Source organism: Grammomys surdaster, unplaced genomic scaffold (assembly GCF_004785775.1).
Source record: "Grammomys surdaster isolate TR1022 unplaced genomic scaffold, NIH_TR_1.0 126546, whole genome shotgun sequence".
Taxonomy (NCBI): Eukaryota; Metazoa; Chordata; class Mammalia; order Rodentia; family Muridae; genus Grammomys; species Grammomys surdaster.
Window position 1 is genome coordinate 2,706,657 of NW_021621338.1, and position 11,787 is coordinate 2,718,443.

At 43.3% G+C, this 11,787-nt stretch overlaps 1 protein-coding gene across 2 annotated transcripts; it reads right to left on the bottom strand.

Annotated features, from left to right (window-relative positions):
- Positions 1–734: 734 nt before the first annotated feature.
- Tnp1 (transition protein 1) lies at positions 735–1,324 on the bottom strand. Of its 2 annotated transcripts, none has more exons than XM_028760541.1 (2): positions 1,156–1,324; positions 735–971 (listed from the first exon to the last, which is right to left on the bottom strand). In XM_028760541.1, the coding sequence occupies exons 1-2, from the start codon at positions 1,292–1,294 to the stop codon at positions 943–945; spliced, it is 168 nt and encodes a 55-aa protein (XP_028616374.1). In that variant the 5' UTR covers positions 1,295–1,324; the 3' UTR covers positions 735–942. The 2 variants fall into 2 exon arrangements, with proteins under 2 accessions (XP_028616374.1, XP_028616375.1); XM_028760542.1 differs by having other exon boundaries at positions 943–967; positions 1,152–1,294.
- Between the last annotated feature and the right edge of the window lie 10,463 nt (positions 1,325–11,787).

Sequence of the window (11,787 nt, forward strand, 5' to 3'; positions counted from 1 at the left end):
GGCTGTAGGGGAGGCCCAGGACACATCTCCGGGGTTGGGGAGAGCAATCTGAGGTGCGGGACAGCTAGAGCTGGCTCTGGAGTCCATGTCTGACAAGGCCGGGGCTGTCTGGTTCTCAGGCTAAGAATGGAGTGGGGTCCTATGATCTGGATCTGGTCTGGGGCTGGGGAGCTCCAAGCTGGACCTGCGGACGAGACTCCTTGCCTTGTCAGTGATTGGCTGTAGGCTTGGGCTTGGCTGGGAGCGCAGAGAGGCTTTCTATGGGAGATTAGGCAAAGGCCTTCTCTCTTGAGCCAATGTGATCACAGATCATGTCTACCTGTGGAGGTGCTTGGGGAACCAACATATCAGAGAAAAGGGGGGCATAATAAGGACACAATCTGGAATCAGTTCAAGTCTCACAAAGCCATCGTGATGAGACCATATGTAGCCTGAGACCTTTTCACAGTAGCCAAAGGTGGCTCAGAGATCCGTTATCACCCAGGCAGTGTGATCCAGTCCCCCACACAGACTAGCTATGTCCATACCTTCCTGCCAAGACTTAGCATCCAACCAGACCCAGAACACCTGCTTTCTGCAGGATCACATTCTGGGTAGGCAGAGTTGGGAACATATACTTCAAGGTGTAATTCAAGATGAACCAGAGGGAGGGGAGGGTCATATAAAGGTTTTACTTCCAACCCTGCTTAAGTTCGGAAACCCAAATATTTTCTAAGAAACAAAATCAAACAACATTGTTTTCAAAATGTTATTGAGATGTTGGGGAGAAACAGCCAACATATACATTCCGAATTTCGTCACGACTGGTATTTTACCCACTCTGATAGGATCTTTCTCTGGCTTTTGGTCTAACTTCAGATCTCTTTGGCAGTCCCCCTCTGATGTCCTCATGCTGCTGCCTGGTGTTGTTTGAAGACCACCATGGCAGAACTCCTTGCCGCATCACAAATGGGATCGGTAATTGCGACTTGCTGTGGGGAAGGACAGATTTACAACAAGGACACACATTAGAAACACAGCCGTCAGAACCCTTGTCCCTAAGAATTCAGCCGCTAGTCTCAGGCTGAGACTGCTGGTTATTACTGAGGTCTCCCTCCACGAAGGTGGCTGGAGAGCAAGTCCTGGAATTTGCTCTCCTGCTCACCCTGCACTTACCATCATCACCCCGTTTCCTACTCTTCAGGCTGCTCTTCCGGTATTTTCTCTTGCTTCCACCTCTCTTGACCCCCTTGTGAGGAGCTCGGTTCTTGCCTCTCCTCATTCCATGAGTCTTTAGCTTGCGGCTGGTCGACATTGTAATTTCTGCCAAAATGAGGGGCTTTGCAAGGCCGGCAAGGCCATGTATTTAAGGCCTTAGCCATTATGACTGCAAAGGGGCGTGGCTTAGAAGCTGGGTGTGGCTCTCTTGTGACGTCACTAGCCTTTGCTACACCTTGGTGATACATAAGAAATAAGGAAGCAGTCTCTTCAGTGCTGGTCTGGTCCCTTTTTTAGGTTAAAGAAGGTTTTTCAGACAGGTATTAAACATCTAACTTCCACTCCTGTATTAGGCCTGCAAAATGCTTTACTACTGTTCATTAAAGTATGTTTTTTGCCTGTAGAGAACTTAAAAGTCATTGAATATGGATATTTGTATGTGCGAATGTGTAAGTCTCAACAGTATCCTCAGGAAGCAAATGTATTTCCATAAGCACTTGAATTTAGAAGAGTTGATTCAAAAATAGGAAGTTTCCAGTCTTTATTCTTTTGATACCAGGGACAGCGTTAAGCGTTGGGTTGTCTCATGTGTGTTGGGATCGTTGTCGATATTCCTGGCTTCTATTGCTGCAAGCCAGTAGAGTCAGAACCCCGGCAGATGTGACAGATATCTTCACAGGTTGCCACCTGTCAGTTTGGGAGCCTGGAATGCAAAATCTGTTAAGTTTTGGTCACAAAAATTTATTACTTACATAGAATATGTCTATCATGTTTGGGTGCTAGGGAAAAGGCCTAAAGACACAGTCTAGAGATAACGGTGGATGGAGCTTTAGGACAATAATGGAAGAGTTGGGAGTAAGGATTGCAGGCCCTGAAGGAGATAGGAACTCCACAGGAAGACCAACAGTCAACTAGCCTAGACCCTAGGGGCTCTCAAAGACTGAATCACCAACCAAAGAGCTGGACCTAGCCCCACTCCACCCCCACACAGATGTAGCAGATGTACAGCTTGGTCTTCATGAGGGTCCCAAACAAGTGGAGCGGGTGCTATTCCAAAAGCTGTTGCCTGTCTTTGGGATATGTTCTAGTTGGCTGTTTTGTGTATGGCTTCAGTGGGAGAGGATGTGCCTATCCCTGCAGAGACTTGATGTGCTAGGGTGGGGGGATACCTAGGGAGTCCCCACCTTCTCAGAGAACAAGGGGAGGGGGGAAATTTTAGAGGTTGTGTCCAGGAGGAGAGGCAGTGAGTGGGATGTAAAGTTAATAAAAAATAAAATGAAAAAAAAAAGTCCTGTGTGTACATAGACCTTTTAGCCTAGTGGATAAAATCCATTATACCAGTGGTCAGGCATCTATACAGTGAGTCCTGTTACTATTGAGTGGGTGATTAAGAGGTACCTCTATACTAAAGTAGTGGTTTAGGAGAAAGTATTTTATAGTGGTTTAGCTGTGGGAGCAAAAGGGATATGTTGGTTGAGGTGGAGAGCTAGACAAAGACCAAATCTTGGAGATGGATGTAGGGGATGAGAACGGATGATGTCGGGGAGTAGCCTGTTTCTGTGTAATGCAGCTGTATGGATGCTTGAGGTGTCAGAATCAGGTTGGGCTTTTGCATATGGGTTTGAAGTGCTTTTGTGACTTCTAAATAGAGGAACTGAGCAATGGTCATTGAGTATATGAATCAGCAAGTCTTGTCATTCAACATTTTGGTCTTTATAACTCATATCAATTCATTAGAACAAATTTCAATAGACACTGAAAGTTCATTCTCTACCTTTCCCATTATCCTTATTCAAGAACTGAGCAAACATGTAGGTTGCTCTTAGCAAGAGCTGATGGAGTAGAAAAGAGGATGTAGTTCTCACCTCCTATTTCTCATGTTTATAGGTAAGAATGATAAGATGTTTTGAGTGCCAGATTCCTTCCATAGCTTAGTAGCTTTTCCCTGGTAACTTCAGGTCATCACGACAACCTCTTTACATTCCTAACACTTCCTGGTGCACATGAAGATGATTTGGCAACTGCTTTTCTCCCAACCAGCATCACATAAAACATCCCTTCCATACCAGACAAAAGGACTGCTTAAGAATTGATTCACTGATTCCTTGGTGGCTTTCTTTCCCACAGAGAGGGTAAAGCTATATAAAGCAGTGTTCCATCTTGCCCTTTTGTATCTCAGACTCTTCTGTTCATTTCAGCCACACTTTTTCTCTTACAGACCCATGAGAACACAAATCCCCAAGAAACCCAGGACTTAGCTTTCCACTTAGAGCTTGATGGTAAATGATTCTGCCACAGAATGGGGTCTCGATGAGCCTTTGTGTCCACATTTGTTAAAAAGAATAGAATTTAATTTTCTTAAGTCATCCTATTTCTCATATGTTGTCCTACAATTCTAAGAAAGATTCATTGCCCTTTGACATTTATTCAGAGTCTGCTATCCTGTAACATTGCCATTCAGATTGAGGCAATGAACTATGTGAAAGCCTATTTTGTGTCTGGATTGCTGCATGGTGTTGGTGTGGTGTTAAGTTGCACTCAATAGAAGACAGCTCATCTTGGTTCTGCTACTGGTTGGATTTCTCAAGACTCTGACTCTACTGTCTGCAAATAAGCAGGCTGCTTTAGGTGACTAGGTGGTCTCTGAGATGAGTTGGTGGCCATGGTGGTCCTTTCGTAGTTATCAACATTTTCCCATAGTAAATGTTATCTCCCAAATGTAGCTGTCTTTCCTCTATACCTTCTCTTATTCAATGGGACTCAGGCTCTCTCTCTCTCTCTCTCTCTCTCTCTCTCTCTCTCTCTCTCTCTCTCTCTCTAAGTTTCTAGTAGTAGTTGGTAGAGAGGTGGGTGGGGGTGGGGAAGAGATGGCCTTTGTTGAAAAGGAATGTGGATCCTTGGAATTTAGGTGGATGGACCTTCTCTCTTGAGCTGGTCAGATGGAGAGACAATGTCATGTCTCATCTCCTATCAGGACAGCTATGGTTACACTTGGGATTAGATACTTCAAAATACTATATGGACAGTTCACTCACCAGAATGAGAAGGATATTGTGAGGACAGTTCTACATTCTGGTTCTCTGGGCTGATCTTTGTATTTCAGAGGAACTGGACCTTTGGTCTAAGAGACTGCCTTTGCTTGGATGGTCTGAGACAGGATGCTATTTCTTGTTTCCAGCTTCTACCTCCATAGAACCTGTTCTGCTCAAGGTGAGTTGAGATTGCAGGGGAAAAAGGCAAATGGATATCAGAGCTGGTGAAGAACAAACAGAAAGATCCCAGGTTCAATTCTACTGCCTCTATCCTGCAGAGAAACCTGAGGTACAGAGAGCCATCTGTGGAGAAGCACATCACAGGCTAGACAAGGGTTGGGCTGTGGGGCCTGAGAGTTAGCCTTCTGATACACCAATCCCTGTTGAGTTGTTCTCTCTGCCCTAGTGGCAGCTTAGTAGGAGACCAGTGAACTTACCCGTGACCCAGGTTCAGAGAAAACCCTCCATTCCATTGAGAACCATCTGTTGGCTCATTTTTCTCACTGTCTTTTTACTCTGGCTTCTGCTGTTTAATTTTGGTGTGGAAATAAACACAGAATGGACTCTTGTCTGAGCTGCTTGAAGTAAAGTAGCAGAAGAATAGCCTGGTAGATCTGCTTCTTCCTTTTATTTCTGGGAGATGGAAGAAAATGGATAGCTTCTGATAGTTATTAGACAGGGTTGGGGGGGAGGGCAAGAGGGAAAGAGAGAGAAAGAGATTACTTTCCACAGGTAGGTGGATGGCATGATAATCCTTAATTACATTGTAGTTCAGGATTTTAAGGCCCATTTTCCCACTGGCCCTGTTCTTAGAAAGGACAAGTTCAGAGTCCTTGCGAGATATATCTCCAGCTGCATCCTCTCTGATCTCTAAACTCCACTGATTTTTCTGAGGACTCCAATAGGCAACTTCACAGGGATGGATCTGCCCAGCAAGTTAGGACTTGGAGTTTATTAAAAGGGTAAATGGAAAAGTTTCAGACAGCCCATACACATGGGTGGTGACTAAGTTTGAGTTCCTCTCTGAAATCTAAGTCTCTCCAGATGTTGACTTCAGCTGGGGAGAGGGGGCCTTCTACTCTGCTCACATGTATGCCCTGTCTTGTGTACTGCTGCTGATGTTTTTGTTCAAACATGCCATGGCCACTGGGGAGAGGCTAGGGAAGGTGAAAACAGATGAGAGTCAGAGCCTTCTGGGCCCAGAACATATCCAATATCTTTGATAGAGAATCAAGCGAGACTGGAGACCCAGGGCAAATAGTGGTTTTCTGAGAGAAGAGGAGGGGCTTTCACTCAGCTCACGTCTATCGTGAAATGCTAGAAATATTTTGGAATACATTGGTTTTACAGATATTGTGTCCCACCCTCCCCCTCTTTTTTTTCCTGCCTGGCTCCCCTTCCATCTTTTCTACAGAATTTCCCTGTGTCTTTCCACAAACAATTGCTAACCCAGACACTGAGCCATTAAAAGATAAGCACTCAGTCTCTAGGGGAGACCTTTTATAAGTCCTTGTCCTGTTTATTTTGGAGTCCCCTTTGTCTAAAGGAATGTACCTAGGCAGTGGAAGAGACAGGGTTGACTGGCTTTTGCTGATCTCAAGGCTAAGAACTGCCCACGGCTCCACAGTAGTTTCCTACTTGGCTTAAAAACATGTCTAGCCTTGACTCTCCACTCTGCCTTTTCTCTCAGACTCATGTTAGGGTCATGGCAGAAGAAATACAAAAGGAGAGAGCTGGGAAAGTGGTCTCTCTGGTAAAGGCAGGCTATAAATCTATAAATTCTCTAGGGGAATAAAAGTCTGATTTATTTGGACTTCATTTTGCTTTCCCAGAAGACATCACTAATAATAACCTGCATGGTATGGTTATACACAAAGCAAAGCCAAATTTCATGTTTCAGAAGGTTCCAGATATCACCCACTGACCACTTTTCTGCCCCCACTAACCTTAGCCTGCATCTAAAGAACATATCAGTTGTCAGAATTCTATGGCAATGTAGTTTGGAGGTTAAATTCAGGCCTCACATTAGTGTGTTGGAAAGACATGTTTTAAATTTCATACATGCATTAAATCTTATGTGGTCTAGAGGAATGGATGTTTTAATCTATCAACTAGAGCAGGGACATTTGAGTTGAATGGTTTCTAGAGAACATAGCAAAAGGCCTGGGATGAAGGTAATTTAGGCAAAGTCACAAATTATAACCAAAGTCAGATACTATGCCTAGAATTCCTCATCCCCAGTTCAGGCTTCTTGCCATGGGCCATGATGCACAGTTAAAATGTCTTTTCTTCTTCCTCCTCATGTCCCATGGATTTCCCTAGCTTCTTTATTTTCTTTATGTTCCAAGAGCAATATGCTAGGTTTCCTGCTTTCTAGAAATCATTCTACCATCTAAGGGACATTATTTACTTTGAGAATAACCCTGTAATATTTGCCACGAAGAAGGGAAAAGATTCAGAAGTTCCCCCATGTTTAGACCAGTGCCTTCATAACTGATGACATAAAGCATTGTGATGCACCATGCTAGTGCTGGGGCTTCAGGCAGAGGAGGTACCAAATGGTCACACAATGTTTAACAGCAAGGATATATTCTAAAGTATCCTTAAGGGACCAAAATATATCTTTATCACCACTACTACTGTATTCTTTTTTTTTTTTTATCATGAATGATATAACCATTCTGACCAGGCTTGGATCAAGAGAGTATCAGAACTCAGTTTTGTTCACAGGGAGACAGAGTATCTGTTTGCTTGTGGCTACAGAAAGATAGAGCTGACACCATCACTACCCATGTTCTGATAGAATTCTCATGTGACGATCTCAAAACTACTTATATAAAAGAAAGAGGACAAAGGAACTTTTCTGTCCTTTATGGTTGAGGATTCAGCAGTAAGCAGAGACGTGGAATGCTCACATTTTACCCTGGCCCTCATGTCCCTGTGTTGAGAAAGCACATGTAACTTGCCTAGAAAAAGTTTAGGTTTTTAGGTAAGGACCAGAACCATACTCAGTTGTATTTGAATGTTGCAGTAGCTAGATTTCATTGTCAAGAAGCTCTTGATACAGGGCAGCCTTATTTTCATCAGAAGAAATGTGGAGGTTAATGCTACAGGATGGCCTGGCTTCTGGTGGGGACTCTGTCACAAGCAGAACTGTGTTTCCTCCAGAGACTACTCTTCTGCAATGGTGATAGGGACATTTCCTTCATACTATGATGAAAGATAGAAAAAAACAACTGAGCCTAAAACAGTTTCCTGGTTAAAGTAGGAGACTCTAAAATGCTCTTCAGGTGGCACGCAGGTACTCTTGGCCTTTCTTAGTTACCATTCTCTGTATCATCTGCTCCAGGAAGTCCCTGCCTCTCAAAAACTCTCTCCTTTTCTTCCTTGCAGTCATTAAATCTGTAGCTGTGGTGCCCACCTTTATACGAACATAACTGGTAGCCCATTTAGAGAATGTGTTACCTTCAGATACATTATTACAAAGGTTGCTTAAGTTTTTCTTTTCTTTTAATGCTGCCCATGAAGCTTCCTGTAAACAGGGCTAACTGTATCACTCTTTGGTTGGAGAAGTTCAGGAAGCATCCTAGCAGATGTAGTTCATATTCTCCACGTTTCCCTTTCTACCTTTCCCTTCTACCTCCAGCATCCCTCTCTAGTCAGACTATCTATCCTCTTTTTCAAGCAATCTCCACTTCTGTAGCCAAATAGAGTATTTACACACGAAGAGAAAAGTGAATGTGCTCATGGAAAAAATCTTGTTCTTAACACTTACTAAATAACTGTTATGTACTCTAAAATTCAAGGACTCCACACTGTATGGCTTCATCACCACATGAAATCTCATAAGGTCTCTTTTTTAAAAAAATATTTTTAAAGATTTATTTATTTTGTGTATATGAGTACACTATCACTGTCTTCACACACAGCAGAAGAGGGCATTACAGATGGCTGTGAGCCACCATGTGGTTACTGGGAATTGAACTTAGGACCTTTGGAAGAGCAGACAGTACTTTTAACCACTGAGCCATCTCTCCAGCCCCCAGAAGGCCTCTTTTGGTCACATTTCACATTTACTAGATTCTGTCCTGATTTTTTGTTTACATGACTTCTTAGATATTGGACTTGAGGTTCAAGTTGTATCTCTGTGGTGTTCTTGGGAGAAGCAGCAGGGGTAGTTGACTTTTAATAAAGGTTCTGGCTTAAAGATTTAAACCATGTTGTTGGAGAGAGACTGGAGAATGAGAGGGGAGACATTCTGGAAGAACATAAGGATACATTTACTACCTTGGTATATGACAGTGTGGTCATTGGTTATATATCAATGTCAAAAGTTCTTAAATTGTAGCCTGGAAATATTGAAGCTAATATGTTGATTATACCTCAGGAGAGACATTTTAAGAATTCAAGTTCCTGCTCAAGAACTTTCTAGAATCAAGACACTGAAACCAATAGGGTGTGCTTATCCAAAATACCAGACTTGTGCTTGAAGGCACAGGGGATTTGATTCAGTTTGAATCACTCATATAAAGTTCTTATGTAAATACTGATGAGAATCAAGTCAGTTTAAGGAGGTTTCCAAAGTATTTGCTTGACTTTATTGAAATATCCCCATACTTTCCCTGCCACCCAAGCAAGTTCTCATGCTGGCTTTCAGCCATTGTGACAATGTGTCTTCAGTCATCAGGCCCTCTCTAGGAGAGTCCGTGTCACAGTCACTTATAAAGGGAGGATGGTTGGACTGATTTGGACTGATGGACTTGGGGTGAGGGAGAGGGATGACGGGGAGAGGAGCCAGAGGATATTATTTCAACCAGAACCTCACTGCCGACCAGAGTTTGGAACCTCAAGAAGATGGCAAAAGCCTGTACATGTTGGTGTCCAACATGTTACATGAAGGACTTTCCACAGAGAAACAAAGCAAAGAAATCACCCCAGAGAAGGAACAAAAGGTACCGATGATGCTTTCTGATTACAAAGGGGACTCTCAAAACTGAGTAATTGCCATCTTAGCCTGACTAATTTTCTGAAACAGGACACTTTTATCTAAAGTAGGCATGTGCAAACTATGATAGCTATGAATACGCTCAAACATTTGTTGACAAGTGCATCAGAATATCAAAAATTTAGACACCCTCACAAGCTTAGAGTATAAAGTATAACTCATCATAACGGCTTCCAAAACTCTGTCCTAGCTGCTTTTTCTATATGCTCCTCTACTTCCCCAAGCTATGCTCTTTGCTCTTCCACTTGCATACAAAGAGCCAGATGTCTGTGTTCACTGTCACTGTGTTTTAAAGTCTCCCTCTGGTCTTGTCCACTCAGTAGGAGACACTGTGTCATTGGCCCTACGTCTTTGAAGGTGGGCTCTCAAATACTTTGAGACCTTGCCTTTGATGGCATTTTCAGGTAACAGAGTTAGTAAGATCCCTTTGAAGAACATTCCAGTGTTTCCTGACAGTTCCTCATTTGTCTCCCCAGTGAGGCACACATTCTTTGGCTGAAGAAATTGCTTGGTACCATGAAGTACCAAGTCACATTTGTTCCCGTTGTTGACTCAAAGAACGATGGCTCCCGCTGCAAGCCCAAGACCACCATAATCATCGTTGAGCTTGCTTCTCCACCCCAGGGTCTCTAAATAAAACCTCTTCTTTCTCGGAAAAATGTTTCTGAGTGTAATTTATTTAGTTAAGAAGTAATCTGTGGTCCCTGGAGTACCCCAGACCCCCCTTTTTAATGTAATAAGATAGTGGGGTGTGGTAGGTTGAGAAAGAAGTGAGTCAGAGGAAATATGTCACTTTTTTCCTGTTTGGAAGACTACTAATGAAGTTCATGGTTGGGCTTTGGTTTGGAATAAGTTGAGATGCTCTCTGGCTCTGAAAAGGGGTTTGATAACCTTTTTAAACTCGGCCAGATACTGGGTAGTACCCTGCTGGTGGGGGTGGTGTAAAACAGAGTTCCATCAGCTTACACTTCTAGAGTCATTTGTTGGCAGCAATGGAGAAGTATAATTTTCTAAGAAGCAGCTATGTCATTCCAACCCTAGTGCAGTATAGTGCCTGTTCAGAACACCTTTAAAGGACAACATCCCCAAATTTCTCATAGTGTGTTCAGCTCTAATGCATGTTGGGACAATTTGGGGCAAACAATGTTGGGACAAAATATCAAACATAGATGTTTGGTATTCTTTGTATAATTGAATCTTGTGTAATTTATGAAAAAGTACCAGGTCTACCCCCAGTTATTCCTAATAAATTGCAGATGTTCTGCCAAACAGAACACCTTCTTCCAGAGTTCATCAATGTGGTTTTGAAAAATCAGCAGGGCTGTTAAGGGAGGTTGTACAGTATGTAAAGTGCTTGGTACATAAGCCTGAGGGTGAGAGTTCAGATCCCCAGAACTCAGGCAAAAAGATGAGTGGGTGTGGTGACCCAATTGTTATCCAACACATAAGAGGCAGAGATGAGGAATTTCCAGACCAAGCTGGCTAGCCAGACTAGCCTTGACTACCAGCTGTGACATCAACCTTGGGCCTCTGTACCTCCATATACTGTGCCTTACCATACACATATACAGGCATATGTGCAACCTTTCCCCCAAACCAGCAAGGCCAAAGCTAATCTGTGTGAGGTCTCAGAACTGGCTTTTCCGAATTCTTCCTTAGACCATGAAAGGTATAGAGATTGGAAAAGGTTGGATAGGTGCTGCTCCTTGCTGGGGTAGGTGGCTCTGTGATAATCACCTAGGTGGTGATGGGTTTCTTGGGCTTCTCTGATGAGCACTTTTGGTCTTTGGTCATCATATTTGGTCTCAGCACTGGAGAGAAATGGTGCTGGATTGTATGAAGATTTTATGATAGAGTCCGTGGGCCCAATAGCAGAGTCTTGAAGTGCAGTGTATTGGAGTAGCACTACAGGAAACTGGTCAGTCTTGTGATAATAGTAGTGATATTTTGTGGTCTTCCCTTCTCTCTGTGGTTGTTGGCCACAGACCCATGGAAGACAAAGGGAACAGAGTCAATGAACAAGGTTTCAGACAGCCTGTGAGTATGAACAGAAATGACAACGCTCCAGGATCAGCTTCGTGGAGACAGAGCAACTTTATGTGGGCTGAATAAAGGGTTATATAGTTTTAAGGAAGTTTTAGGGTAGGAATATCCAGGGTAGACAAAAGTCACTGGCTGAAGGCTAAGGTACTGAGATGTCTCATTAGCATGGGGAGCCACCCCAGGAAACTTACATGTTTACTGAACAGGTTTCTTATTGGGAGAAAGGAAGCACCAAGGCTACATGACATTCTGCAGGTATGAGCTCCCCAGACAAGGTCGGAGAAGGCAAAAGCCCTGCTTATAAAGGGAATCCCTCATTTTGTGCTGAGCTCAGAAGGCTTTTAAGGCAATGGGAGACTTTGAGCTTAATCATCAGGGCCCAACAATATTTGACAGGCACATCTTATGGTAGGCAATGGTAGCTCTATGTACACTGACTGGCATAGAAACCTCAGAGAGAGAGAGAGAGAGAGAGAGAGAGAGAGAGAGAGAGAGAGAGAGAGAGAGAGA

Coding starts and splice junctions, on each gene's coding strand:
- Tnp1 (XM_028760541.1), bottom strand. CDS start 1,294: ATGTCGACCAGCCGCAAGCTAAAGACTCATGGAATGAGGAGAGGCAAG. Junction 972..1,155: donor TAGGAAACGGGGTGATGATG/GTAAGTGCAGGG, acceptor CCTTCCCCACAG/CAAGTCGCAATTACCGATCC.